The sequence below is a fragment of the Mus caroli genome, unplaced genomic scaffold (assembly GCF_978045245.1).
Source record: "Mus caroli unplaced genomic scaffold, Mus_caroli_1 scaffold_9, whole genome shotgun sequence".
Lineage (NCBI taxonomy): Eukaryota > Metazoa > Chordata > Mammalia > Rodentia > Muridae > Mus > Mus caroli.
The window spans coordinates 89221506-89249162 of NW_028227264.1; the positions used below are offsets into that span (position 1 = coordinate 89221506).

The window sequence follows — 27657 nt, forward strand, 5'->3', positions numbered from 1 at the left end:
TCTGAAAGAGCAGTCAGTGTTAACATCTTATTATCTCTCCAGACCCTTTAAGACACTTGGATATACAAATATAGTTCATTACTGGAATATTCTTTGGTTTATGAGTTATTTTTCTTCTTTGCTCCTCTCTTCTTCTCTCTCTCCTTTCCTTCTTTAAGATGCAGAGGGCTCGGTACCATATTTTAGGCTGACCTGGAACACACTTTGTATCCCAAATTGGTCTTGAACACACAGCAATTCCCCTGCCTCTGCCTCCTGAGTACTGGCAGTACTGATGCTGGACTATTTTTTATAGGTAATGTTTTTGGGTTTTGTTTTGTTTTTTTTTTTTTTTTGGTTTTTCGAGACATGGTTTCTCTGTATAGCCCTGGATGTCCTGGAACTCACTTTGTAGACCAGGCTGGCCTCGTACTCAGAAATCCGCCTGTCTCTGCCTCCCAAGTGCTGGTATGTTATGTATACTTCAGAATTCAGAGATAAGAACTACAGTTTTCACTGATTTGGGCAGTTCAACTGATGTGGTAATTTGTATTTGTAGGTTGCTAGTTTTATATAATGAATTATTTATTTAATTTTAAGTTATTCAGTGCAGCCTTTACATAAGGTTTATTCCACATAGCAATCTCATTTTTCTTGGTGCTTTTATATGCATTTAAAAGTAGCGGTACCAGAGGAGAGTCATGACAGTGGTGGAGAGGGTGAGGAACCCCTACGTGGTTAGTGTGTTTGCAGATGTACGCAGTGTCTGCCTGCAGATGATCTGGTGTGAGATACAACTGTTCTTGTAAGCACATCACAGCTGAATATTTCACTCCTCTTCCTTCCTTCCCTTAAACTTGCCCCCTTCTGTGTCCCCTGTGTCCCCATTCCCTACAGCGTTCCCTGCTGGCTGTGGTGGAGATTGGTGTGCTGTGAATTGCACAATCAGCTAAGTGAGTACCAGAAGAGTCTAAGAACCCTGGCAGCTGACTGCTTGCTTTCTCCAGGAATAGGGACCTTTTGTCCCTCAGGTAATACTTCTCTTCCCCACTTTTCATTTCCTTTCTGTAAGCACGGATTGTGCCCCACATAAAGATGACCTCATTTTTAAAGAAGTAGATAGCTACAAGTTCACAAGTTCATGTAAGTCCTCCTTTAGAAGAATGTCCGGTTTTTGTTTTTGTTTTTTTTTTTTTTTTGACAAGGTTTGGCAACTCAGAAAGTTGTCACCATCCTTTTCTGATGTCGCAAGGGGAATTTGATAATTTACAGCCAGGTATTGGGCAATAGTAACTAGGATCTGATGTTTTAATGTGTATGGCTTCTTAGTCTAATGTGATTACTAAGGTCTAAAGACTTTTTTTGATCATAAAAATGTTTTGGTCACTTCTCATTCTCCATTGAAGGCCTTAAGAGATCATTTTGTGTTTAATATCCATTTTGATCTGTATCATTTAAATAGTCATAATCATGGGAATGGTTCTGTTTGCAGTGGGGCAGCCTTTTCATGGTTCTGTCTTACCTTCTGCGTCTCATTTGAAGATTTATCATCAGTGGTGAGTTATGCCACCTGCACATAGCTCCAGCTAATTGGGATATCAGATAACACACACACAGACACACACACGTGCTCGAGGGCCAGGTCCAAACAAAAGACAACCCCCCCCCCAAAAAGAAAAAAAAAAAACCAAACCAGTGACATATACAGCTCATTACATAGTTCAGACTAATGGAACAGTCAGTAAGTGTTTTATTGTCACGATGGTCTTGTTTGCCATTCTTGCTCCTCTTGATCCTCTGTAGGCACTTAGAAATCTGGATCTCACTGCAAAATTGACAAACTTTTAAAAATGTTTGAAATTCATTTTGCTGTAGTGGCAATTAAGGTGTTTGTTTATTTGTTTGTTTGCTTATAAAGGCATTCAGGGAAGACTCTGATCTTGTGTATACATTCATTAAGTCGTCTGGGTCAGGCATTCAGGAAGTATAGTCCAACCACAATCTGGTGCATTTTCTCCATTGCCCCTCTTTAACATAGCGTCTGCTGGTCAGTGCTCATCTTACTGAAGATGAGCTGTTATGATTGTATTCTGGTTTTCGGTTGTTAAGATGTATTTATTTTATATGTATAAGTGTTTTGCTTGCATGTCTGTCTTAGAACGATGTTTGTGCCTGGTGCCCATGGAAGCCAGAAGAGAGTAGCTGGTCTCCTGGAACTGAGGGTATACATGGTTCTGAATAGTCACGTGGAGTGCTGAGAGTTGAACCAGCACCTTCCAAAAGAGTAGCCAGCACTGTTACCTACTGACCTCTGTTCAGCACCGTGAGAGCACTGTGTGTCAGTACTCATTATTTCCAGGGTTAATTCTTTTTCATTACCTCCCTATGCTTTGCTTTTCTTCCCATTTCTGGGGGTAGACCCTAGCACCCCATGTATGCTAAGTAAGTGCTTTACCAGTAAGCTCTAGCCCTTTGAGCTTTATTTCTGTTTTTGAGACAATATCTCACTAGGTTTTCTAGACAGGCAGACCTTTGAACTTTCTTTGCATCCTAGGCCAGGTCTTGAGCTTGCTTAGCCTCCTGGGTAGCCGGATTACAGCTTGTGCCTCATGACCCAGATTAGCTCCTCACCTGACTCAGTCATGAGTCCTGTTTAGTAGATGCCTGTTACATTTATAAAGATTTACTTGTTGTATTTGATGTGAGTGTTTTTCCTGTGTGTATGTGTGTTTACACTGTGTCCCTAGTAACTGTGGACCCAGAGGAGCAGCAGCGATTCCTGCAGCCGAGTGAAGACAGTTTGAGGATCTGAACCTGGGACTTTGGCAAAAGCAGCACGGGCTGCATCCCAGCAGCCTGACTGCTGAGGTCATCTTGTTCTGAAGTTAGGGCAGGCAGACTGCCTGGCACATGTCGGAGCATCTCTGCTCTCACTACCCAGATTTATCAGTTTTGTATCAGTTTTCTGCAACTAAATGTTCTCTTTTCCTTCTGGCCTTAACAGTTTTTTATTTTATCCTTAGCTCTGTTACCAGAGAGCTGTTTTGGAGCTAATCTTACTTAAGATTTTGCTAAATCTTTTAATGGTTCATGTTGAAGTTTTCAAGAAAAAGTTGTTTATAACAGATTTTTTTTCCCTCAAAGAATTTTGTTTGTTTTGAAACAGGGTTTCTCTACATAGACCTGTGTATCCTGGACTCATTGTGCAGACCAAGCTGGCCTCAAACTCACAGAAGTCCTCTTGTCTCTGCCTCCTGAGTGCTGGGATTAATGGCGTGCACCATTTCTTCTGGCCTCAAAGAATTCTTAAGATTGAGCTTCAGCTCACAGGTTGATGAAAGTCAACTTCTTGGGGTGGCAATGGGGCCGAGAGTCCATCAGCTTGCATGTCTTTATTTGATTCTCCTCCCACCTACATTGAGCCACAGTCAATCTACTGAGACCATGAGAAACTGATTCCTGGGAAGAAAGGATAGTCTTGTAAAATAAAAGTCCTTCCTGCTTGTTTATGTTTCTCAAGGTATACCATTTTTTTTTTAATTAGGTATTTTCCTCAATTACATTTCCAATGCTATCCAAAAAGTCCCCAATACACCATTTTTTTTCTAATGAAAATGTCTTATACTATGGTATACTGTTCTATATTACAATACATCTGCATATGGCCATTGTATGTGACCCTTTATAAACCTTGACCTTATTACTTACTGCCTCTGTCCTCTGTCTCATTTTCCGAGTAGAAACTTTCTCTTAAATAAGCATGTCTCAGGGAATGCTTTCCCAAAGTTGTCTTTTTTTTTTCCCTTGTTTTTTTGAGACAGGGTTTCTCTGTGTAGCCCTGGCTATCCTGGAACTCACTCTGTAGACCGGGCTGGCCTCGAACTCAGAAATCCACCTGCCTCTGCCTCCCGAGTGCTGGGATTGGGGGGCGTGTGCCACCACTGGACAGCTAAAGTTGTATTCTTTATTACCAGCAATCGAGCACTCTTTCCCAGCCCCCTTTTCCTCCTATTTTCATTTGTATGGCATTGTCTATGGCACATAGTGGCACTGTCACACACTGTGGTGATGTGTGTCAGGCTCTTCTCTAAGAATGATCAGTGACTGTGTCTCACTGTTCAAGTTGCTGCAGAGTCTGCTGGGCTTTCCTATGAAGGTTAAGTGTAGAATTTTGCCAGTCAACAGTCTAGATACCCCATCCCGATTTTAATAACTGGTCCCTATTTTTAGTGTTAGAACCATTTTCATATTTTTTGAAAATAGTCCTGCAAGCTGAAAAAAATATATCTGTGCATAGAAGACAGCATGTAGTCAATGGGTCCCTACCCTCTTCTGTGCTTTAAGTGCTTATGTTGAAAACTGGCCATTCAAAGTTGTTTTATTTTCTAGCATTTACAAAAATAACCATGCTGAGCAAACAATGTAAATTGAGATTGCAAAGCAGAGTGGACAGAGGGAGATTTTCCTCAGTGGTGTAGCCACAGGCAAGATGCCCACACTTCTGTAGATAGTCTGTCAGCCGTGCTCCTGTAAGCAACCTTTATTTAACTCACTGGGCTGCCAAAACCAAAAACCAAAACAAGACAGGAACGTAGACGAGAAACTGGTTGGGAAAAGGCAGGAAATGGTGGGAGCGGGAAGGAAACAAGGGAGGTGTGGGGTGACTAGAATCAAAATAAATTAGATACATGTATGAGAATGTCCCAGTGAAACCCATTATGTATAGTTAATATATGCTGGCCCCTGGCTCTTAACTTAAAAAAATCATTTTGCACAGTGAATTGGTTTTGTCCATTTGTTGGAAATCAATTCAGTATAAATTTGGATCTATGTTTTGAAAGCTATATTGTGTTTTATTGATCCATTATTTATTTACACTGGTATCAGGCTAATTTGGTTTCTGTATCTTTTTTATACATATTGAGTTTGTATAATGCTACCAACTTTGTTCATCTTTTTGAAAGCTATTTTAGGTCTTCTGTATCTCTATAGGAATTTTTAAATCAGCATGTTATTTCTACCATCCTAATGAAATTTTACTTTTAGTTATCTTAAATCTAAGTCTATTTGGGGAAAATTGGTTTCTTAGCAATATTGAGTCATGAAGCCACATAAATTTATTTAAATCTCTAATTTATATATGTTACATACCCTCTTAAATGTACATAGCTCAAAATATCATTTTCTGTGGCCATGTGTTGACACACCTATAATCCCAGCTACCTTGCCTGGCAACTTGAGAGGGCCAACTGCTGAAATTTATCATTTGACCTTTGCACACATGTGCATTTTCACACAGCTACATACATGCACACATGCATGTGTACACACACATGGATGCACTCCCTAAGGAGAGTAAAGATGAACCCTTTAAAGAGAAGGAAGCAGTTACCTTTCAGAAGAGAGGGATGGGGTAGAGGAAAGCATGGTTAGGCTGAAAGGCATAGCTTTGCTCAAGGAGAAGAACGTGGATGTCTCTGCAGAAGAGCCTCATTTGTTTCTTACTCTTCACTGGAGGTATGCTAATGGATGTATAATGCATTTCATGGATTGTGAAAGATACGATTAATTTGTAGATTAAGGATTTAATGTTCTTAGGGGCTGGAGAGATGGCTCAGCGGTTAAGAGTACTGGCTACTCTTCCAGAGGACCCAGGTTCAATTTCTAGCACACACATGGTAGCACACAACTGTCTATAATTTCAGTTCCAGGTGTTCTGACACCCTCATACATACATACATACATGCAGCTAGAACACCAATATACATAAAATAAAAATATATAAATTATTAAAAATAATTTAAAAATAATTAAATTGAATATTTAATTTAAATAATTTATCAGATTAGGGAAGAAGTTTCCAAAAATATCCCTTTTTGTTGATTTTAAAATGTGCTATTGTCAGCCAGGTGTGGTGGCACTCAGAGGCAGAGGAAGGCAGATTTCTGTGAGTTCCAGGCCAGCCTGGTCTACGAAGGCAGTTCTAGAACTCTAGGCCTGCCAGGGTCTCTCAGTAGTAAGACCCTTTCTTAAGACAAAACAAAAAGACCATTGGTTTGAAGGCATTTTATTTTTCTAGAAATAGTGTTAGGAATACAGTGGGGCACAGACTTATATAACGACTTATAATGACTTCAATATGTCTGCATATGTAATGGCTTTCTTTTTCAGTGCTGGAGAACCAGACTCAGGACTTAACTTGTCACACAAGAGCTCTGCCACTGAGGTACACGCTCAGCTCCATGTTGGCTTTGATCCTTATAAAGACAGACAGACAGTCTTGAGAGTCCGTGTAGGGATTCCACTTCCCTACTCAGTGTGAGCTCCTGTTGTGGTCGGTGTGTGTCCAGCTTGGGTGAACTGAGAACAGTACTGAGAAGAGTCCTTTGGGAGGCTCCTGCTCTAAAATGTTGATTTGGTTCTTTCTCAGTCACAGCTGTTATCAGTAATTAGCTGTAGACTAAGAATTTAATGTTGCCTCCCCGAGGCTGTGTAGTCAACCTCTACACGAACTAAGTGTAATTAAAGACGCATTTCAAAGTGTTTTACGTGTTACTTTCCATGTTGTGGTGTTTCCTAGTAACGTGTGCTGGGCAGTCACTCAAGAAGTATTTGCTTGGGCTGGAGAGATGACTCAGTGGTTAAGAGCACGAGCTGCTCTTTCAGAGGTCCTGAGTTCAATTCCCAGACCACATGGTGGCTCACAACCATCTGTAATGGGAGCCGAGGCCCTCTCCTGGTGTGTCTGAAGACAGCTAAACTCTACTCATGTACATAAAACAAACAAATCTTAAAAAAGTATTTGCTTATAAATATTAATTTTAAAAAATTTAACAAAAATAAAATAACGAAATTGAAGTGATTTTATTTAAATTTTTAGAGAGAGGGTCTCACTATGTAGTCCTTGCGATCTATAACTTATTTTGTAGATCAGGCTGGCTGTGACTCAAAGATCTGCCTATCTCTGCCTACCAAGTGCTGGGATTAAAGGCATGCACCACCACACCAGTCCCAATTTATTTCCTGTATGGCTAAACTTAATCAGTTTTCAATGCAGTGATATTTTGCCTTTTCTGTGTTTAAAACACCTAACAGTTTGCTAAAATATGGACCCTACTTAAGAACTACAGTTTGAATAACTACTAGAAAAAAATTAAACTGTTTAACATGTATTGTTAAATTCTCTGTAAAATCTAGACTTTCATGCTATATCGTGAATACAATCACACAGAAATTCTTGTTTCTAGTTACTACTAGATATTCTATAACATTTGCTATTTGACAACATATTTTCAAGATCCAGGATGAGCTCTTTGTAAGAATAGTGCAGGGCATGAACACGTGAGCACAGCAGTCAGAAAGATGCCTTCTGAGTAGTTAGGATATTGAGAAATGCACATTTATTGGTGATCTTAGACTGGTGTCATGGAGGGAGGTATGTGGATGGGAGGGGGTGGCTCGGAGGAAGGGAGGCAAGCCGTCAGAGGGGTTAGGATAAGTGTATGTCCTGAGGTTCCTGCAGAGGCGTAGGATAAGTGTGTGGATGTTCTGAGGGTAGGATAAGCTTATGTACGTTCTGAGGTTCCTGCTCTGCTTTGTGCTTGGTTTTCCTTTTAGAGACTGACCTCAAACTAACCATGTAGCCCAGGCTAGCCTTGCACTTCTGACCCTTCTGCCTCCATCTCCTAAGAGTTACAGGCATAACCCACTAGGGCAAACTTTCCAGTATTCTCTTTAGCCATAGAATTTTACATTGTCCTTCACACACTCTATTTAACTTATGTGGTTCACTTAACAAATAGCTACCTTCTGTTGCTTTGGCAAATAAATAACTATGTGATATTTGGAGGGTTTATGTTCTCATTTTAAATTTTTATTATATTTTATTCAGTTTACTTGTTTTTGTATTGGGGCGTGTGTGTGCACATGGAGGTCAGAGCACAGCTTGTGGGAGTCAGTTTTCTTCTTTCACTTTGAGGTTCCAGGGATGGAATTCCAGTCTTCAAGTGTAGGGTCAGGGGCTTTACCTACCGAGCCCTCACCAGCCCATGTTTCATGTTTTCTGATTAAGTCCCCCTGTCTAGGCCATTGTTGAATTCTTCATCCTTCACCTTAGCCTCTCTAGTGCTGGGTTACAGGCATGCACCGCCCTGGAGACCTTTGTTTTTGTGATGAGACTGCAAAACCAATTTGATGAAAATGGATATAAATATAATTAAGATTTATAGTATGTAATATCAGATGTAAAAATGTATGTCTTCTAAGTTAAGGTGTATTCCATGTAGTTTCATGAAGCCCAAAACATTTGTAAAGAAAATTAGGGTAAATTGCGATGTAATTTGTGCAGTGTTCATGTTCTTCAAACCTTATGGCAGTATTGATCGTGCTGACACTCACCCAGTTACTGTGTGTTGGGGCTCATTCTAGCATGTCACATGTGCTAACTTGGACATCCTCAGACTTACTCTACCAAGGAGCTTCTGTTACCTCCCTTTGCACGTAAGGAAACGGAGGCGTGCACGCGTTTACTTGGCCTGTGGTTATGATGCGCTCTCTGGGCAAATGAGATTAAGGTCATCTTCCACTATGCAGCACTTTCCTTTGTTTTCCCTAAACCATTACTTAATGCAGTGTTGTAGACATAATTTAGACTCTAGTAATTATGCGTTGATTGTAAAATGTGTGATTTAAATAAGACACATTTGCTTGTAAATTTTAGTGCTGAAGTTTGGACATTTTTGCTATACTAAGAAGCTAGTAAATTTGTTTTCATATATTATGTGTGATTAAAGGAAATGCTTGTTGCCGGGCAGTTGTGGCACACCCTTTTTATCTCAGTACTTGGGAGGCAGAGGCAGAGGCAGGCAGATTTCTGAGTTTGAGGCCAGCCTGGTCTTCAGAGTGAGTTCCAGGACAGCTTAGGGATATACAGAGAAACCCTGTCTCGAAAAAACAAACAAACAAACAAACAAACAAACAAACAAAAAAGGAGATGCTTGTTAAAATAGAAGCTATTTTTACTCTTACAGGGGACCCAGATTCAGTTCCCTGTACCCATGCGTGTATTAGCTCATGCTGTCTGCATCTGCAAAGTTCCAGGGGACGCAGTACCCCATTCTGACTTAACAGGCACAGGCACTCATGTGGTACACAGACATTCATGTTGGCAAAACACTCATGCACATAGAAAATAAACAAACCTTTAAGAAATATGATAGCTAATAATGTACATTCATCTTAACATTTGTTTGTTATAGTGGTAGAAACATGATTCATGTATACTTTTAAAAACACTTATTGTGGAGAGTGGATGTGTGTGTGTGTTGAGGTTAGAGGACAACTTGTGGGAGTTGGTTCTCTCCGTCCACAAGTGGGTTTCAGGTGATAAACTCAGGCTGTCAGGCTTGGTGGCAAGTACTTTTACCTGCCGAGCTATTTCACCGGCCATATACTTCTATTTTTTCTAACTTTATTTTTTGTGCATGGCTGTTTTGCAGGTATGTATATCTGGGTACGGCATATCCACAAATGTACCTGGCACTCGTGGAAGCCAGGAGAGGGTTTTTGATCTCCCAGAGCTGCAGTTAGAGATAGTTAGTTTGAACTGTCATGTGGAGACTGAACCTAGGCTGTCAGTAAGAGCAGCCAGTGCTCTTAACCACTCAGCCATCTCTTCAGCCCGCCCATATAGTTTTATAATAAGCCACTGTGCTTGCCATAATGTTGACATAATATTGAAATTTTAGTCTGTAATTTGAGTTCTCTAAGTAATTATTGGGGCTGAAGCTAGTGGTTCAAACACTCGTCGAGCATAGGCGAGGGACTGGGTTATAGTCTCAACATTGAAAAAAAGAGAAAAGAAAAGGAAATGAGTAAGAGTTGTGCTGCCTTTATCTTTAGCACATCCTGTGACTCCCGTCTGCGCAGCTGTTTCAACTTCGACATATTTGGGCCAGTTTTCTTCTTTATGATCATCTGCGTTCCTGTTAACACACTTTCTTTCTTAGGTTTTTATGGTTCCCTTCTTCTCTTTTATCTGCCTTCCAAATAAATATTCACAAGTTTAAGTTATCATGGTAGTTATCATGCTCCCCCCCTTTACACTTTAGTTTTAAATATTTAGTGATTATTCAGTAAGCTAAAATAATTTACTTGATTTCAGATTATGATGTGTTCTATTTTGAGTCAAGTTCAGTACTATGACCCTTTCCTTGTTACTGTTCATGAGAATTACTGTCCTATCTGGGAACTGCAAATGGAACCTTAGGAAGGAGACTCCCACAGCAGCACTCGTTCTTCCATGCTGTAAGACTTCATTGTAGTCTTCTGCTCATGCAGACTGGGAAACACACAATATACACTTAACCAAAGTCTGCATTCCTCTTTTAGTCTCACAGAAATATGGCTGAAAAATCACTTCCTGAAGCATGATATTACGTGATTGGTAAGCATTTGTATGTAAGTGAAATATATGTAAAATAAACCAATAGAAAATGTATAGCTTAGACTATACGATACTTAGTAAGAAACCAGCTGCTGTGTAACTGTGAATGTGATAGTCACCTGTGTGTGTCCATCTACTATAAACTACCCAGAATAGCTGAATGAAGAGCAGTATTAGTATTTACAGGCTTAGCTTCATCGCTCAGCAGTTTTCAAGTCCTCTTGGGAAAGTAGAAACTTCTGATAGTCCTCTGATCAGCAGACTAGTGGTAGCATTTGTAGTTGAATAGACAGTAGAGAGGTGGGCGTGAGAGGCTCTGGATGATTTACCTAGCACCTAGCTTCAAGCCACACTGAAGATCAGTTAATGTGTTTATTTTCTGTTCTACGGATGAGCCAGTTGAGCATCAGAGAGATGTGTGTGGCTGAACTGGTTCAGACCTGTTTGTGTCTCATTATCAGGCCAGGCTCCTTGCAGAATTTCACCCTTTGTTATAAACTGAAACCAGTATGCTGTGAATTACATATGATTTGAGCCTTGCCATCTTCACTTTTTGCTAGACTTTTCTTTTTGTACTTGGTTGTTTCATCTGCACGGAAGTTATAAACACTCCTTACGGAAAGCGAAGAACTAAGTCCTAAGCCTCCCTCTCCCTGCAAGTCCGAGTTGTCAGCTTTCATGTGTGTGCTATGAGTTGTTCTGGTTAGTCTGGGTCTGTGCCCTCCCCCTCTTTGCTCCTCGTCCCTCCTCCTCCTCCCTCCTCCCAGTCTTCTTTTCTCACTTTGCTTTCAGTGTGGTTACAGCATTTTAAAATAAATTAATTTATTTCAATTTATTTCAACTTAGGTTTTTCCCTCTTCTTACTTTATTTAAAAAATAAAATGTTGAAGCAGGATATCACTAAGTAGCTCAGGCTGGCCTCAAACTCATGGCCCAGTCTGAGAGTGCTGGGACTTCAGGTTTAGACAATAAAGTGCTTGTTGTGTTGCATAAGCCTGGTGTGGTAGTACACACCTGCCATCCCAGTGCATGGGAGGAGGAAACAGGGATCAGAAGTCCAAGGCCATATTTGGCTACATAGTAAGTTTGAGGATAGGCCGACTGCAAAAATTAAATCAAAGCAAGAGAAAAAAGGAACACTGATACCCCCGAGTGCCTTGTAAGCAATTAAAAGGGAATCAGGAAGAGCTCTGAGTTTATTACATTTTCTTCTAGTTCTTCAAAAAGATATGGTCCATGTGCCCTGAAGAAGATAGACATCTGGCCAGAAATCATTCCCTTTCTACATGGTACAGGGTCATCTTCAAGGAATTAGTTACTGAAGCATATTTTTGATGTACATTCTTCACTTGGTCTTATAGGTAGAAGTGTAGTTGAAGTTAGCAGTTTCTAATACAAGGCAGGCTTGAAGGGTTGACATTATTTCCTGAGGGGCACATAAGCTGGGCATGCTGACGCACACATTTAATCCCAGCACAGGAGGCAGAGGCAGGTGGATCTCTGTGAGTCTGAGACCAGTCTGATCTACATAGTGAGTTCCAGGCCAGCCAGAGCCATATGGAGAGACTGTCTTCATAAAAGAAGAAGTTGTGTGTGGGGAGTGGTGGTATACTGTTCTTATAAAGGACTCAGGTTCAGTTCCAGCACCCGCATCAGAGGCTCACAACCAGCTATAACTTTTCCAGGCATCTGCATATACTTGGTACATTTGCTCTTAATGTATAAGGGGGAACATTTTTGTGTTCCAAAGTGGAAAAAAATCCCACCTATTCACGTAGGGAAGTGTTGTTTCTGATTGTGACTAGGATGCCGAGCATTGGATGGACTTTCTGGTCCACTGACATTTCCTCACCCAACTTCATAAACTCAACTCAGAGAGCTAGTAACAGGCTCAGTGTATTGGTTTTAGGATGAGGTCTTTGATCCCTTTGGAGTTGTTTGTGATAAGTATGGGTCTATTTATATTCTTCTACATCAGGCATCCAGTTTGACCAGCACTTTTTGTTTGATTTCCAGTGTGTATTTCTGGCTTCTTTATTATCTATCATCTTTTTTTTTTTTTTTTTTTTTTTTAGGTTTTTGACTCAAATTTTATTTTTTTAACAGCATAGTATTTCTTTTTTTATTAGATATTTTCTTCATTTACATTTCTTTATTATCATTGTTAAAGCTTGAGAAACCAGACCACCTGTGTTCAGTTCCTGGCCCTAGTCCTTTGTATGTCAGTGAGCATGTTATTTAATATTTGTAAATTTTTAAAAATTAATTTTATATGTATGAGGTTTTTGCCTGTGTGTGTGTGTGGGGGGGGGTGTACACCTTGTGCACACCTGGTGCCCAGGGAGGTCAGAAGAGACCGTTAGATCTCCTGGAACTGGAGGTGCAGGTGATTGTGAATTGCCATGTGGATGCTGGGAATTGAACAAGGGTACTCGAGAAGAGCAGCATCAAGCCATCTCTCCAGCCCATTATTTAGTATCTTTGGTGTGTGTGTGTGTTTGTTTTGCTTTTTGTTTGTTTGTTTGTTTATTTTTTGTTCTTTTGAGGCAGGGTTTCTCTGTGTAACAACGCTAGCTCACCTGGAAACAGCTTTGTAGACAAGGCTGGCCTCAAACTCTCAGAGATTTGCCTGCCTTGGCCTCCTGAGTGCTGGGATTAAAGGTGTGCACCACCATGACTGGCTAAATTATTTAATATCTTAATGACTCAGTTTCATCACTTAAATTTTTAAGATTACGTTTGTTTATTGTGTGCATGCATGTCTGTGTGCTATAGAGTGAGCATGGAGGTGAGGGCACAATGTACAGAATTTGATTCTCATCTTCCACCATGTGGGTTCCAGAAATGGAACTCAGGTTCTCACAAATTCTAAGCTATCTCGCCAGCCCAGTTTCTCCACTTTTAGGATGAAGGGTATAATTATACATACTTTAGAAAGTTATAAGCCAAAATAAAGTCTATAAAGCACTTCAGAAATGTAGCTGATAAACAGCAGCCATTGTGTAACAAGTCTGGAAACACACAGAAAAGAATGTCTGTCTACTTGCAGACATCAGAGAGTATTTCTTAGTTCCATTTGACCTGCATAGGTTAGTTGCCAGTCTGTATCAGAGTATCTGACACAGGCTACGTAGCAAGTGTTTAGCTCACAGTTGAAGGCTCAAGGTCCAAGTGGCTCCGGATTTATCCTTGGCTGCATCACCAGGTGGCAAATGGGAGAGAGCAATGGCAGGAGAATGTATTGGGAGCAAACAAGTGGTGATATCTTGAATCAGGAGCAGGAGTGAGTGGGAGTGAGAACAAGCTAAAGAGGCCGGAGTCCTGACATCCTAAAGGACCTAAGAACCTGTCACAGGAGTCATAGGACAGAGGCCTGACTCAACCATCATCACCCTCTTGGGAGTAGTGGGAAGGTGGGGAAGGAATGGGATCAGCTCGGCCATTGGATAAAGACGGGAGATCTACAGCAGGTAGCATTAGCTCAGGGATGAGGGGGAAGAAGCATTAAGTAAGGAATCTGTCATGCTGTGATCTGATTGTCCTTATCTCAGTTTCAGTTCTGGATTTTCCAGGTTCTAGAAGAGTTATCCCTCACCTCCATTTTGTGAGGGTTGGGTGGTGGGGATAGGAATAGGGGGAGAGAGGCATCCTCGCCACAGAGAATCTCTTCCTGAATTCTATCTAAGGTGACTGCAAGTTCGTGACAAAGACCAGAACTTTCTAGATGCTGCTGCTGCAGGGAACGCAGAACCTGATGTAAAAACTGACCTTTGAATGTCCTTGCAAATCTTGAAAATACTTCACCTTTATCTTGGTGCCTTTAGTCCGGAAGGGAGCTGAGATAGAATAGGTATATTTAGGGCTAACCAACCTTGAATTACCAGTTTCTATGCAGACGCTTCTTAAATGATTAACTTGCCTGTGTGCAGATTTGAGCAGGAATCTCAGCTGAAATTTGGAAGAGAACAGATGCAAAATGAAAGCCCAGGGTTTTTCCTGTTTTTAGCTATCCATTGTGACATTTGCTGGGGTTGGGGAGTTAGGGGAGTGGAAAGGGAAGAAGGGGGAGGGAGGTGTGAGGGAAGGTTGAGCGGAGGTGGGGGGAGAGATATACCTATTCTCTCTCTCTCTCTCTCTCTCTCTCTCTCTCTCTCTCTCTCTCTCTGTGTGTGTGTGTAACCCTGTCTGCCTTGAACCTCTCTCCGTAGACCAGGCTGTCCTCAAACTCAGAGATCCAGCTGCCTCTGCCTCCTGCGTGCCGGGATTAAAGGCGTGCGCCGCCACCACCACCTGGCTTAGGTCTCACCTCTTTACTGTCTCAGTATCATACTATCTTGGGGACCAAGCAATCCTTTATGCACAGGGTTCTTTGGGGGAACATCCATCGTCTAGACTACAATACTAGACCATAAAAGGGAAGTAGGAATTTGGTTGGTGGAGGAAGAGCTAGGCATTCTGGGGCTTTGGGCTGGAGGAGATGGGAAGAAGATTGTTCTCGGGCTGGTGAGATGGCTCAGTGGGTAAGAGCACCCGACTGCTCTTCCAGAGGTCCAGAGTTCAAATCCCAGCAACCACATGGTGGCTCACAACCATCCGTAATGAGATCTGGCGCCCTCTTCTGGAGTGTCTGAAGACAGCTACAGTGTACTTACATATAATAATAAATAAATCAAAAAAAAAGAAAAAAAAGAAGATTGTTCTCAGCAGTAGCTGTGTTGGTCAGTCTGGCAAAGCTGCTCTACAGGATGAGATGTGCTTATGTGTACAGCAAGCAGGTTTTCTTCCTTAGTGATTATTCATTGGTTTGTGGCGATTCCTGAGGTTGTGTTAAATTCTTAACATGAAGTATAGCATCTTTATGACAGTGATTGGTGATTTTGGTCTCCCTGAACTTTGACTTTCCTAGTGCTGGCACAGAAAACACAGCTGTCAGGACCATGGCCCAGGAACATAGATTTAGTGTACATCAAATACCATGTTCCAGTGTGGTAACAGTTCATGAAGCCTTTATGGTAAAACAGCAAAGAACATCATAAATCAAGACACATCAGATACATTGGTGGGAACTCGATAGGGGGATTACAGCAAAGTGGACAAAGTCTCTTCTGTAGGCTCCAGATGTTGTCTGATATCTTAGTCTCCGGGTTGGTAAAATCGGATGGTCTCTGTACATTCCGGTGGACTTACTTAATAGTTAGGGGTGTTAAGTGAAACAGGTGGGCAGTGAGGGAATATTTAGGGGACTTAGAGAGCCCAAGCTGGTTTGGCTCCCAATTGTAACATTCCAGTTCTCCACAATCACGGGGCTTTAAAAGCATTTCTTTATTATAATTATTGTGTATGCATGGTTATGAGGCACACTCATGCCACTGTGCGTGTGTGAACATCAGAGGACAGTGCTGTGACTTCTCTCACCACTTTTGGAGGATCCAGGCATTGAGCTCAGGTCACAAGGCTGTGGTAAGTGTCTTACCTGCTGAAACCTCTTGTAGACCCCTCCACCACACCCCCTTTTTTTCCCTGAGACATGGTTTCTCTGCATAGTTTTGGCTGTTCTGGAACTCACTCTGGAGACCAGGCTGGCCTCTATCCTGGAGATCCTCCTGCCTCTGCTTCCCAGGTGCTGGGATTAAAGGCCTGTGGCACTGCCACCCAGCTCAGCAATTACTTTTTGAAGAGTAGGTGGGTAAAATTAGAAATTTTTGTTTGGGAGAAGGGATTGTTTTCAGGTTTCAGAAATATCTCTAAAAGTATTGAAAAATAGGTTTGCAGTTTATTATTATCATTATTGCTTGTAATACCAAGCATAGAAGTTCAGGTTTCATGTTCTGTCTGGCACACAGGGTAAAATATTTTTTTAAAGGATTTTATTTTAGGGGTCTAGAGAAATGGCTTCACTGCTAAGAGCACTGTTGCTCTTTCTGAGGATACTAGTTCAGTTTCTAGCACCCACATCAGGCAGCTCCCAACTGTCTGTAACTCCAGCTAGAGGGATCTGATACCTCCCTCTTGTGGGCTCTGCAGGCGCGCGCACACACACCCCCCCACACACTCTATTATTTATTTATGCTTTATTTATGTTCGTACTTGTGTAAATGTGAAGTGTGTTATGTGAATGCATGCTGGATTTCTTGGAGTTAGAGCTGCAGCTGTTGGTGGGCTGCATTGTAGGTACTGGGATCTGAACTTCAGGCTTTCTGACAGAGCAGCAAGTGCTCTCAGTCACTGAGCCATCTCTCCCTCCACTCAGCTCTTGTGTGTACTCTTATAAGGAATTCAGTGTTATATCAACTTGTTTTAACTTTAAAAATACCAATTAAATGTCTGAAGCAACATGTTGAAAAGCAGAGATGAAATTTAAAATGAGAATAGGAAAGGTCTTCCACAAATATCCCCTAAGAGATGCTTCATTACAGAAACTGGATTGCAAGCCATGGGAACAAATCAGACAGGTGGTAGGCAAGCTTGACCTCTGAGCTGTGCTGTGTCCTGTCCTTAATACTTCCAAACCTTAGGAAAAATGCTTTTTAGAAAAAGAGATCATAGTCTTCATTATAGTTCAGCGTTTATTCTGTCATGATTTCTTGCACTTTCAGTAAGTATTTTTCTGACTTCCTGTAGGCAAACCTGTAGGAGGAACATGTGGTGCTTCTAGAGTTAAGTCAGAGTTTTAAAAAGTTACCCAGAGAATATCAAAATCAGCTTCTAAATGGGATTGTGTAATTTCCTTCCTCAGAAAATTTAAAAACACTCTATACGTCAGAATTTATTTCTGAAGTGTTTTGGGTTGGTTTCTAATGCTGGGAGTAGCAGGTGATCCTCAGAGGAGTAGTATGACCTCTGACCCTTGTTCTTTGCATGGTGACTGACATCTGTGCCATGTGAGCTGCTGTTAGAGGGTCCTCTCAATTCCCCTACCTTTGTGTGCTTGGTTAATAGCATAGCATTGTCTCTTCTCTCTGATAGGGTCTACAGTGAACAAAAGGTGGTAGGGACTGGGCTTGCATTGTGCCTGGAAAGCAGTGGTAGATACACAGTTTTCATCCATTTGAGGGAGTAAGGACCAGACTTCAGCTGTTTACAGGAATGATGTCACATCGGGGCCCCCAAACTCTAGACTCACTATTAGAGAGTTGTGGCCAGGAGAGCCGAGAACAGCAGTGACAAACACCGGACACGGGTTAAAATAAACTCATCTCTGTGGTGGAGTTTAGTCTGCTGATGTGTTTCTAGTACTCTGTATTTGCTAGGTTGTCTGTAGGGTCATTAGCTGACACTAAAGTCATGTAAGTGTGGTCTCTTTCAGATTCACCAAAAACTTATCTCCTGACAAAATAAACCTCAGCACCCTTAAAGGAGAGGGGGAACTGAAGAGCCTGGAGCTGGACGAGGAGGTGCTGCAGAACATGCTGGACCTGCCCACCTGGCTGGCCATCAGCAAGGTGTTCTGCAATAAAGCCTCTATCAGGGTAAGCTTTGGTGGCTGCCTGCGGAGGCTGCCTGCTCTCAGAAGAGATACTCGGCTTCAGATCTGGTTATAAAGAAACACTGTGTTCCTAGTATTTACCCAGAAAATAGCTGCATGAATGGTTTTCATCCCTTATGTGTATAACTGAAGTAACATACTAACAACTTACATTTACATTTTGTTTAAAACACCTTTATTGATAGTTTAATAAAATTAATTTATTATAAATTAATTGCTTTATTTTGGCATATATTCAGTGATAGCCCGCCCCAAGTTTTATTGTCAAATGAAATGTTTTAAATTTTTAATACTTTATTTTAAAGACGTATATTAGAATTGTCATTTGTTATTGTAGACATTAGGCTATTTTAGAGTTTTATGCCTTTCATTTACCCCTTTGCTGTTTTGAGACGGTTAGGGATATCTATTTACTTCACTACTGTATTTATTATTATTATTTTACTGATTTTTGTTTCAATCTTATGTCAGTTTTTACATCTTATAACTTCTTACTGCTAAAGACCAGGTTTAGGTGAGCGGTTGCATGGGAGAGACAGTGCATGTTAATGTTCTATATAGAGATAGGCTTTGGGCTTCCTTTGGAAAAGGCTACTGTATCCTTTGGTGTTCATCATACTTTAATTTGTGTCTGTGACTCAAATATCACCAAAGACTTGTATACGAACATTGTCTCTGCGATGTATCTGAAATTTGCCATCAGTGGGTTTATTTTGAATTTGCTTTTATGGAGCTAAAAATATGATGGTTGGAATTCTAAAGTTAAAAAACTAATCAACAGAAAAGTGATTATGCTTTGCTGATAATTCTTAAATTATGAAAATAAAATGTATTTTTAAGGACAGGTTAAAAACATGTAACTAATAGAACTTGAAATTCTATTTTATGATATAACATAGATACTTTGATTTCAATAGTGTTAATAATTTCCTCAATTTATTATTTCACAATCTGAGAGAGATGTATAGTATAAAGTATAAGTTGCTATCTTTTAAATGCAAAGATATCTGTTGATTACTATTTCATATAAAGTTTTAATAATTCATTTTAAAGAAATAAATTTATTTGTAGATTCCATGGACAAAACTGAAAACACAGCCTATCTGTTTGGTGAGTACTGAACCTCTTTAAAAATAGGCATTTAGATGTGTAAATGAACTGTTCTGTAACCATTACTATTTTGTTTCTTAGATTTTCCATCTGTTTGTTTCCACTTTATTTTTATTGGATTTAGTTTCTTTAAAGCCATTATGTGCGAAACTTGAACTTTAAAATATAAGAAATTTATCTTTTAATTTAAATTTAATAAACCACTTCCTGTGTTTTTGCTTTTATTGGTTTATCAGGTTTAGTACATATTTCTGTAATGAACTTCACTTTTTAAAGACAATGGGATAAAATGAATCAGTGAACCCTTTGCTTTATATTGTGTGTGTGATGTGGTTGTGTGTGTGTGTGTGTGTGAGAGAGAGAGAGAGAGAGAGAGAGAGAGAGAGAGAGAGATGGCAGGCATGTGGAAGTTAAAAGCACCTTGCAGGAGTTGGTTCTGCCTGCCTACCGCGTTACCCTGTGTTCCAGCTGGGTCTTAGGTTTAGGTTTAGGCTTTGCAGCACGCACTTTTCCTGAGCTCTTTTCCCAGCCCTGGATTCCTAATGCCTTGTTGTTCACGCATTCCGTAGTCCTGGGCGTGCTGTTCTAAACTGAGTCCGCGTCCCTGAGCGTGTTAGTTTCTACCGGGTTTAGCCTCATTCCATAAGTATTCCTTATAAAATCACGTGTTTTCTTTTTGGGTTTTCAAGACAAGCTTTCTCTGTGTGTAGCCTCTGTTCTGGAATTCCTTAGACCAGGCTGGCCTCAAACCATAAGAGATCTGCCTGCCTCTAGTGGTGTCACCACTGCCCAGCCAAGATTATTCTTGTTTTTGACTTTAGTTATTGTTGACTAAGATAATTTCTAAATCAGAAATTCCTATATTAATTATTTCCACCCCACATCCTGAGAAAGCCTTATACACAGGATATGTAACACTGCATATTACTTTTCCATAACCCCTTGTCCCACCCGCTGTACTCATTGCAGTCAGTGCTGTGCCACCAAGCTCCACCCCGTGCTCCAAGCTAGAAACTTCAATTAATCTCTTGAATCTATGATTGATCTGGCTTCCTCATCTCTCGCCTGAAACAGTGCCACTACCTTCTCAGTGTCCTTCCTGCCTCCGTTCTCTTTTCTCCTCTGAAATGAAAGCATAATTATTAGTAAATATTTTTATAAATCAGAAATCTGGTTAGTTTCCTGTAATGGGTTATATTAACTGTCAACTTGACTAAAATTACCTGTTTTTTGATCTTAAGAAATTTATATTTTAACAGAGGTTGATTGAACACACAATCAAATAAGATGACTTTAGATAATGATAAATGCTGTACTTAAAGTCGTGAATTTGTGGATACAGTCACTGTCACAGACATTAGATCTATCTTCAAGAAAAAGCTATCTAGAGAAGAACTTTTCCTCCTATGGAGTGCTTCCCTCTCTTATTCCATAGTGTGCTCACTGCTATGTCTCATATCCAAGATAAGACTTTTAGATGTAGTTCCGTTCCATTAATTAATATATAACTTATCAGTAATGCAATAATATGGGATTAGAGATAGTGCTTCATTAAATCCAGTGGCCTAATCAGTTAATGGCTGCTTCTGTATTCTCTCCCCCACTCATAGATTGTGTATGTAATTTTTCCCACTAGTAGATCAGTGTCTCTGTGCAGGACTGAATGCTTTGTTTTCTCTTTCAGGGTTTTTATCATTGTTAGCTTCCGTCCTACATAAGCAAAAGACAAAGTACCCTTCATCCTTTGACAGTTCACATACATCTCTAATTATTGACTTTATTATTAGTCTCTAGATAAGGTGATAATGGAGATGAGTACATGTGAAGAGCCACGAGCCCCTAACGGTCCGTCACCGATTGCAACTGCCTCAGGACAGAGGTAAGCCGCGGCGTGTGTGGCTCTATGTGGCTGTTATAGACTGCTCTGCTCTGTAGTAGGCTCTCTCATCTGCAGCAACAGGATAGGAAGATATAAAACCCTTTACCCTCACATACCCTCTACTGAGGCCACCCCTGCAATAGACAGTCTTCACATTCTGTGAGTGGCTGATTAATTCTAAGTTCCTTTCCTCTTGATTATCGAATTGTTAAATAGTAATGAGTAGGCAAGAGCAGTGCAGAAGAGCGTAGGCATTCTGTAAATCAGACCCTCTCTTAATTTTTCATTACAGCAGCTGTCTGTGCTTTCATTTTCTATGTCTTCAGTTAACTGTGACTAGAGGCAGTCTAAACATACTAGATGGAAAGTTCTGGAAATAATTAATAAAATTTGAAAATCTATGCTATTATGAATGTCATGAAAGACTGAAATTTATTTATTTTTTTTAATTAGGTAATTTCCTCAATTACATTTCCAATACTATCCAAAAAGTCCCCAATACACTCCCCCCCCCCAGTCCCCCACCCACCCACCCCCACCCCTTGGCCCTGGCATTCCCCTGTACTGGGGCATATAAAGTTAGCAAGTCCAATGGGCCTCTCTTTCCAGTGATGGCCTACTAGGCCATCTTTTGATACAAATGCAGCTAGAGACAAGAGCTCTGGGGTACTGGTTAGTTCATAATAATGATCCAACTATGGGGTTGCAGTTCCCTTTAGCTCCTTGGGTACTTTCTCTAGCTCCTCCATTGGGGGCCCTGTGATCCATCCAATAGCTGACTGTGAGTATCCACTTCTGTGTTTGCTAGGCCCCGGCATTGTCTCACAAGAGACAGCTATATCTGGGTCCTTTCAGCAAAATCTTGCTAGTGTATGCAATGGTGTCAGCGTTTGGAAGCTGATTATGGGATGGATCCCTGGATATGGCAGTCTTTAGATGGTCCATCCTTTCTTCACAGCTCCAAACTTTATCTCTGTAACTCCTTCCCTGGGTGTTTTGTTCCCAATTCCAAGAAGGGGCACAGTGTCCACACTTTGGTCTTCGTTCTTCTTGAGTTTCATGCGTTTAACAAATTGTATCTTATATCTTGGGTATCCAAAGTTTTTGGGCTAATATCCACTTATCAGTGAGTACATATTGTGTGAGTTCCTTTGTGAATATGTTATCTCACTCAGAATGATGCCCTCCAGATCCATCCATTTGCCTAGGAATTTCATAAATTCATTCCTTTTAATAGCTGAGTAGTACTCCATTGTGTAAATGTACCACATTTTCTGTATCCATTCCTCTGTTGAGGGGCATCTGGGTTCTTTCCAGCTTCTGGCTATTATAAATAAGGCTGCTATAAACATAGTGGAGCATGTGTTCTTCTTACCGGTTGGAACATCTTCTGGGTATATGCCCAGGAGAGGTATTGCTGGATCCTCTGGTAGTATTATGTCCAATTTTCTGAGGAACCGCCAAACTGATTTCCAGAGTGGTTGTACCAGCTTGCAATCCCACCAACAATGAAGGAGTGTTCCTCTTCCTCCACATCCTCGCCAGCATCTGCTGTCACCTGAATTTTTGATCTTAGCCATTCTGACTGGTGTGAGGTGGAATCTCAGGGTTGTTTTGATTTGCATTTCCCTGATGATTAAGGATGTTGAACATTTTTTCAGGTGCTTCTCTGCCATTCGGTATTCCTCAGGTGAGAATTCTTTGTTCAGTTCTGAGCCCCAGTTTTTAATGGGGTTATTTGATTTTCTGGAGTCCACCTTCTTGAGTTCCTTATATATATTGGATATTAGTCCCCTATCTGATTTAGGATAGGTAAAGATCCTTTCCCAATCTGTTGGTGGTCTTTTTGTCTTATTGACGGTGTCTTTTGCCTTGCAGAAGCTTTGCAACTTTATGAGGTCCCATTTATCGATTCTCGATCTTACAGCGCAAGCCTTTGCTGTTCTATTCAGGAATTTTTCCCCTGTACCCATATCTTCAAGGCTTTTCCCTACTTTCTCCTCTATAAGTTTCAGTGTCTCTGGTTTTATGTGGAGTTCCTTAATCCACTTAGATTTGACCTTGGTACAAGGAGATAGGAATGGATCAATTCGCATTCTTCTACATGATAACCGCCAGTTGTGCCAGCACCATTTGTTGAAAATGCTGTCTTTTTTCCACTGGATGGTTTTTGCTCCCTTGTCAAAGATCAAGTGACCATAGGTATGTGGGTTGATCTCAGGGTCTTCAATTCTGTTCCATTGGTCTACTTGTCTGTCACTATACCAGTACCATGCAGTTTTTATCACAATTGCTCTGTAGTACAGCTTTAGGTCAGGCATGGTGATTCCTCCAGAGGTTCTTTTATCCTTGAGAAGAGTTTTTGCTATCCTAGGTTTTTTTGTTGTTCCAGATGAATTTGCAGATTGCCCTTTCCAATTCGTTGAAGAATTGAGTTGGAATTTTGATGGAGATTGCATTGAATCTGTAGATTGCTTTTGGCAAGATAGCCATTTTTACAATGTTGATCCTGCCAATCCATGAGCATGGGAGGTTTTTCCATCTTCTGAGATATTCTTTAATTTCTTTCTTCAGGGACTTGAAGTTCTTGTCATACAGATCTTTCACTTCCTTAGTTAGAGTCACGCCAAGGTATTTTATATTGTTTGTGACTATTGAGAAGGGTGTTGTTTCCCTAATTTCCTTCTCTGCCTTGTTTATCCTTTGTGTAGAGAAAGGCCATTGACTTGCTTGAGTTAATTTTATATCCAGCTACTTCACCGAAGCTATTTATCAGGCTTAGGAGTTCTCTGGTGGAATTTTTAGGGTCACTTATGTATATTATCATATCAAAAGACTGAAACTTAACTGGATATGCAACTCATTCATTTGTCCACTGTATTCACTCTGTGTAGGCTGCTGCTGGATGCTCAGGCAGCCGCTGCCTGGGTCTTTGATCATTTGTCAGGATCACAGTGTTTTGTGTTCAAGTAACTTTTACATAGCTGTATATGCTGTTTATTTAATCTATCATCTGGGCCTATATCTTCTTATATTATTACAAGAAGGGTATGTTTTGCCTAAGCTATTTTGATCTGGGGATGTAACTCAGTTGATGGATTATTTAACTTTGCATGTTCGAAGCCCTGGATTTATGCAGTACTACTCAGAAACAAATGTGTGAGATATGACTGGAATCCCAGCCCTCAGGAAGTAGAGGCAGAAGGATAAAGAGTTCAGGGTCACCTTTGGCTACCTATTTGAGATCCTGTTTCAAAACCAAAAATATCTTAAGAACGTCCATATCTCATAACCTTTTTTCCCCACAATGTGTAGTTATACTTGCTCTTTTATTATTACTTACTGCTGCCTCTTGTGTCTAACTTATCAATTAAACTCCATTATAGGTATATGTATGAAGGAAAAATAGTATTATACAGTTCGGTAGAATCTATGATTTCAGGCGACCCTCGAGTCTTGGAGCATTAATATTTCTCTGCATCTCATTTCCTAGGCATTAATGAACTTCGGTCATTCTTTTCTATTTTTAATATTTTATTTTTTTAAGATTTATTTATTTATTATATGTAAGTACACTGTAGCTGTCTTCAGACACACCAGAAGAAGGCGTGAGATCTCTTTAGGGATGGTTGTGAGCCACCATGTGGTTGTTGGGATTTGAATTCAGGACCTTCAGAAGAGCAGTCAGTTCTCTTTAACTGCTGAGCCATCTCTCCAGCCCCCACTTCTGTCATTCTTAAAAGTTAACTGATGTCTTTGTAAATTATAGAAGTATAAAATAATCAGTTTCAAAAACCGTCACATTCCACAAGTTAAATTTGGATTGATAAAATCAGATGCTAGTAAGATAGTGTCCTGTGGACTATTTTATAAAGCTTTCTGGTGACAGAAGCCATCTAGGAAAGGCTACGGCAAGTAAGTGAGTTTCCTGGGGATGGCCCACTGTTTTGCATGGCTGAGATGGGTGCACTCTGGAGAGGCACAGTCCGAGAGACTTCGTCCCAGATTGCTTCTCTGTGCTGATATGCCTTTCCTGCCAGTATTACATAGCCTAATTATGCCTGGGCATCGGCCCACCCTATTAGGCAGATTTCCTGCTGATCAACATGAAGATGAACTATCATGAATTAATGCTAGATGAATCAATTACTGTATTACATTCCTGATTTGATTCAAATAATTTTAAGAGGAAAGTTGAAGGAGCTGGTTTTAGTTGCTCTGCCAGAAAGATGTAATAGAATCAAGACTGGAATGTGCCCCTTCTCATAGAGTAGTAAGCAAAAGAATGCAATGAGCTTTCATAAATTATACTAAGAAGAGAATACACTTGGGACACATTTGTGATCAAGGAAAGAGATTCTTACTAGGTCGGGTCCAAGGATGAAGCCACTGGTGTGTGCTGTGATAAGGTCAGGCCATGTGAAACTGTTGCTTTGAACTTATAATGAGCTTACAGAATTAAACACGGATTTGATTTACTATTCACATCCTTCTGTAACTCTCCTTTTGTGTAATGTTTTATTTATGAGTTAATTTTATAAAGAACTTTTGTCTAGAAGGTATAAATTGCTAGAGAAAAGAAATACAGTGTGGCTTTTGGGGTTCTGCCCCACCCACCAAATGCATATATTTACTATGTCTGTGTGTGTATATATGTGTGTGTATATGTGTGTTTGTGTGTGTTTGTGTATGTGCGCCTGACTTTGTTCTTCCTTTTTTTTCTTTTTGGCTCAGGAAGAGTTAGCTCTGAGCCTCTCACCTGGCCAGCTGGCCAGTGAGGGGCTACAGAGAAAAGAGCCCAGGTAACTAAGTCTTTTTTTTTTTTTCCTTAATCCCCTGCTGCTCTCAGCAGGAGGTAAATTGCTGAAGCCTTTGGCTTGTCCCTCTGCTGCCTTCCTAGGGAATTTGATCCTGGGAAGCCCCCAGCAGTACTGAAAAGTTGAAATAGATTTTTAAGAATTACTTGTTCATGGGATGGATCCCCAGGTGGGGCAGTCTCTGGATGGTCCTTCCTTCAGTCTCTGCTCCGGACTTTGTCTCTGTAACTCCTTCCATAGGTATTTTGTTCTCCCTTCTAAGAAGGATCGAAGTATCTACACTTTGGTCTTCCTTCTTCTTGAGTTTCATGTGTTTTGCAAATTGTATCTTGGGTATTCTGAGCTTCAGGGCCAATATCCAGAGTTCCCTGGGACTAAACCACCAATCAAAGAAAACATGGCGGAGCATGGTGGAACTCATGGCTCTAGCTGCATATGTAGCAGAGGATGGCCTAGTCGGTTATCAGTGAAGGTTCTATGCCCCAGAATAGGGGAATGCCAGGGCCAGGAAGCAGGAGTGGGTGGATTGGTGAGCAGGGGGAGGGGGGAGAGGATAGGGGATTTTCGGAGGGGAAACTAGGAAAGGGGATAGCATTTGAAATGTAAAAAAGAAAATATCTAATAAAAAAGAGATTAAAAACAGAAGAGTTACTTATTTAAGAGGTCGGAGAGATGACTCCGGAGTTAGGGGCATTTGATGCTCTCGCAGAGGATCCAGGTTTGGGTGTCAGCACCCACATGGCTGGTCACAACCTTCTCAAACTTCTGTTGTAGCCTTATCCAGCATCTTCTTCTGGTCTCTGTGTACTTACATACTCGAAGGCAAAATACTCATACGTATAAGATAAAAATAAATCTTAAAAAAAAAAAAAGACTGGTAAGATTGGTAAGATGGCTGATCAGGTGAGGGCCACAGGGTTGCACTCTGTGGAAGGAGAGGAGCAGCTCAGACTAATCCTAACTTGCCGTGTGTTGGTATAATGTATAAAGTGTGCCGCGATGCCTAAAAGAGCTGTGCTTATTGGCTGTGGAGCTTAGCTTTGGACCACATGCAACAGTGACAGGGAAAATGGCTTTCATGTCAATTCTATAATTTCTCCATTATATCGAAACTTACTTTATAGTATGGACTAAAATTTCGTGTTGGGTAGAGTGGTTTGTTTTTAGACTGGCTTGTCTGAAAGAATTGGAGAAAAGGTAGAGACCCGTGTAAGATTGTTGAAGGGGAACTGTGTAGTAAGACTGATTGCCTTGCCGTTCTCATGTTGGGAAGTGTGAGTTGGATATTAAGCATTTTATATGTGGACTTGCATGCCATCACTAGCCAGTACCTTTTACTGGCTTTATTCTTCCTCTCGTGCATTGTGTTTTGTTTGCCTTGTTTTCCAGTGAGTACGGCTTTGCTGAAAAGGTTGTTGAGGGAATTACTGTTTCTGTCAACTCTATCGTCATCAGAATTGGAGCGAAAGCTTTCAATGCCTCCTTTGAGCTTTCTCAGCTCCGTATCTACAGTGTCAATGCACAGTGGGAGCACGGAGACCTGAGATTTACTCGGATTCAGGATCCGCAGAGAGGAGAGGTAAGAGGCTTCTTGTCTTACTATAAAACCCATTTTAGTCAGTGATAAATAAACAGAGACAGTTTCAAATTACATCTGGGACCTGTGAAGATGGCTCAGTGGTGAGGGCACTTGCTGTCAAATGATGACCTGATACATCCCTGGAACCCATGTGGTGGGAGGAGAGAACTAACGACCCCCGAAGGCACGTGGATGCCCACACATATGTACACATATCCATGCATGCACACAATTAGTAGAGCACCTGGAGGGGTGCCTTGAAGTTGGAATACATGGTTCTATTGCAGAAGCCCTGCATGTGGTTCCCAGGACCTACACTCTGAGGCTCACAGACACCTGGAACTCCAGCGCCAGGGTGATCTG

The 27657-nt window shown here is 40.8% G+C and overlaps 1 protein-coding gene across 4 annotated transcripts in view; it reads left to right on the plus strand.

Annotated features, from left to right (window-relative positions):
* Bltp3b (bridge-like lipid transfer protein family member 3B) overlaps positions 1–27657 on the plus strand; it is a 76583-nt gene that overhangs the window by 10717 nt on the left and 38209 nt on the right. For 2 of the 4 annotated variants that reach the window (XR_015048449.1, XM_021173952.3), the window contains exons 2-5: positions 17730–17892; positions 18981–19019; positions 20807–20898; positions 27105–27294. Coding sequence is in view for 3 of the 4 variants with exons in the window: in XM_021173952.3 (XP_021029611.1) it covers positions 17730–17892; positions 18981–19019; positions 20807–20898; positions 27105–27294 (484 nt within the window). In the remaining variant the exon portion in view is untranslated. Of the gene's footprint in view, positions 1–876; positions 1011–10368; positions 10424–17729; positions 17893–18980; positions 19020–20806; positions 20899–27104; positions 27295–27657 lie in introns of all 4 variants that reach the window. The other 2 variants (XM_029482446.2, XM_029482445.2) reach the window with 2 other exon arrangements.